The sequence below is a fragment of the Calidris pugnax genome, unplaced genomic scaffold (genome assembly GCF_001431845.1).
Source record: "Calidris pugnax isolate Ruff unplaced genomic scaffold, ASM143184v1 scaffold173, whole genome shotgun sequence".
NCBI lineage: Eukaryota > Metazoa > Chordata > Aves > Charadriiformes > Scolopacidae > Calidris > Calidris pugnax.
Genome location: NW_015090917.1, coordinates 204,536 through 207,406, shown reverse-complemented (window position 1 = coordinate 207,406; position 2,871 = coordinate 204,536). Strand labels below are relative to the sequence as shown.

At 65.4% G+C, this 2,871-nt stretch overlaps 1 protein-coding gene across 1 annotated transcript in view; it reads right to left on the bottom strand.

Annotated features, from left to right (window-relative positions):
- Window positions 1–1,127: 1,127 nt before the first annotated feature.
- The window catches only part of TMIGD2 (transmembrane and immunoglobulin domain containing 2), a 2,761-nt gene continuing 1,017 nt past the window's right edge, over window positions 1,128–2,871 (bottom strand). The window contains exons 2-4 of the mRNA XM_014949663.1: window positions 2,194–2,547; window positions 1,528–1,544; window positions 1,128–1,274 (exon numbers count right to left, since the gene is read on the bottom strand). Coding sequence (XP_014805149.1) covers window positions 1,128–1,274; window positions 1,528–1,544; window positions 2,194–2,547 — 518 coding nt within the window. The remainder of the gene's footprint in view (window positions 1,275–1,527; window positions 1,545–2,193; window positions 2,548–2,871) is intronic.

Sequence of the window (2,871 nt, the reverse complement as noted above, 5' to 3'; positions counted from 1 at the left end):
GTTCTTCACTGTGAGGGGGGTGGAGCACTGGAACAGGTTGCCCAGGGAGGGGGTTGAGGCCCCTTCCCTGGAGATATTCAAGGAGAGGCTCGACGAGGCCCTGGGCAACCTGGTCTAGTTGGGGGTGTCCCTGCTGACTGCGGGGGGGTCGGACTAGATGGCCTTTGGAGGTCCCTTCTGGCCTGGGCAATTCTATGATTCTATGATGTGCAGCCCCTGCCCCACTGCGTGCTCTGTGGCACGAGAGATGGCGACTCTCTGGTCCCTCTTGGGGCTGAACTCTATAGTACCTCCAGGGGAGGGCATTGTGGTCCTGCCACCGGTCCCATCCTGGTCCCACCAGGTGGGTCCTACCCCAGTGCCCGCTCCCACCCTACCCCCCCAGGAGCCCAGGGGTGAGGGGGGTGTCTGGATGTGTCCCCCCCACCCACCGCAGGACCTGGCCTTGGGGACAAAGCGTGGGGACGACGCTGTTGGGGGTCACCCACCATCAACCCCACAGCAACTCGCCCACGGGGTGGGGGCAGGATGATGGTGCTGGCACCCCCCGGGGGGGGTGTCCATGCTGGGGGGAGCAGGTGTTTCCTGCGTGGTCGGGGCAGGATGGATGATGGGTGACAGATGATGGGTGCTGGATGATGGGTGATGGGTGATGGGTGCTGGGTGACGGATTGGTGCTGGCAACCCCCAAGGGGGGTGTCCATGCTGGGGGGAGCAGGTGTTTCCTGCGTGGTCGGTGCAGGATGGGTGATGGGTGATGGGTGACAGACGATGGGTGCTGGATGATGGGTGACGGATGATGGGTGATGGGTGCTGGCACGAAACGAGGCCACAGGACCACAAAACAGCTTCCCTGACTGGCAGGGGGGCTGGGAACCAGACATCCCCTCCCACCCCAGCCCTGGCACGGCAGGCCAGGGTGGGTGCTGCAGGGGGGGTTCACCGGATGGCGTGGGGTAGGTGCTGCGGGCGACGCACAGAAAACAGCGAGCGGGGTGGCAGGATGCTGCAAAACCACCTTTTTTTGAGGTTTTTCTTGCACAAAGGCAGAGCTGGGGTAGGGGGGGTCGTCATCCCCATCCCCCCCCCAGGCTGGGCATTGGTGGCACATCGGGGTATGGCTCCTCTCAGGGTCGGGGGGCAGCGGGGGGGTCCCGTGCCCGCTGCAGCCCCTCCTCGTACGTGCTGTTCTCCATCACCGTGGGGGGTGGCAGCAGCTTCTTGGGGGGGTGCGCCGAGGGGGGCACCCAGCTGGGGCCACCCCCTCGGCACCACTGGCACCCACACACGTGGGCACCGGGGTGGAGGGGACAGGAGGGCAGCAGGGACACGCTTACCTGCCTGATGTCCTCCATCTGCTGGTGCCAGAGAAGGGAAAGCGGTCAGGGATGTCCCTGTCCCCATCCCTCCTGCACTGTGACCACCCCAAACCCATGTCCCTCCATGGACTCCACGCACCACTGGCACCCACACACGTGGGCACCGGGGTGGAGGGGACAGGAGGGCAGCAGGGACACGCTTACCTGCCTGATGTCCTCCATCTGCTGGTGTCAGAGAAGGGAAAGCGGTCACACCCAGCTGGGGCCACCCCCTCGGCACCACTGGCACCCACACACGTGGGCACCGGGGTGGAGGGGACAGGAGGGCAGCAGGGACACGCTTACCTGCCTGATGTCCTCCATCTGCTGGTGCCAGAGAAGGGAAAGCGGTCAGGGATGTCCCTGTCCCCATCCCTCCTGCACTGTGACCACCCCAAACCCATGTCCCTCCATGGACTCCACCAACCCCTGCGGTGATGCCACCTCCCAGGGACCCCATCAACCGCTGTGTGATGCCACCTCCCAGGGACCCCATCAACCACTGTGTGATGCCACCTTCCAGGGACTTCATCAATCCCTGTGGCAATGCCACCTCCCATGGGTCCTGTCAACCCCGACATGATGCCACCTCCCACGGGTCCCATCAACCCCCACATGATGCCACCTCCCAGGGACCCCATCAACCCCTACAGTGATGCCAGCTCCCAGGGACCCCATCAACCACTGTGTGATGCCACCTTCCAGGGACTTCATCAACCCCTGTGGCGATGCCACCTCCCATGGGTCCCATCAACCCCCACATGATGCCACCTCCCAGGGACCCCACTCAGGCCCCCAGGGAGAAAGGGCAGAGCAGGTCTCTCCCCCCCGGTACCTGTGCTGACGCTGAGCAGGGTGCCATTGCCGGTGGCCGTGCTGTGGCAGGGGATCTCGATGGTGACCCGACAGAGGTACCACCCGGCATCGTCCCCCCGCGCCTGGCGGAGGCTGAGGTTGGCCCAGGGAGGGTCCCAGGCCAGGTGGAGGCGGGGGGTGCAAGGGCTGGGGGAGGGGAGGGCGGTGGGGTGCAGGCGGGTGTCACACAGCACCCTGTGCCCTGGGTCCTTCACCCACTCCAGCCTCAGCAGGTCCCAGGGCTCGGCCACCAGCACCTGGCACACCAGGGCCACCTTGTCACCTGCCGTCACCCGTGCCTCCCCTGGATCCTGGCTCACCCGCAGGGCACCCACTGCCGGGAACAGCGGTGGGGTCACCGGGGGGGTGTCATCTGCCACCCCGGCTGTCCCCAAGGCCACCCATGGGGCTGAGGATGCTGGGTCACCCCGGGGACAGAGAGCCATGCTTGGTCACTGCACGTCCCCCCACATCGCTGTGGTCACCCTCTGTTCTCCACAGCCCTCTGTCCCCATCCTGTCCCCCGCTTCTCTGTCCCCTTCCTGTCCCCATATCTCTGTCCCCATATCTCTGCCCCCCTTTCTCCTTCCCCTTCCTGTCCCCATACCTCTGTCCCCATCATGTCCCCCCTTCCTGTCCCCATACCTTTGTCCCCATC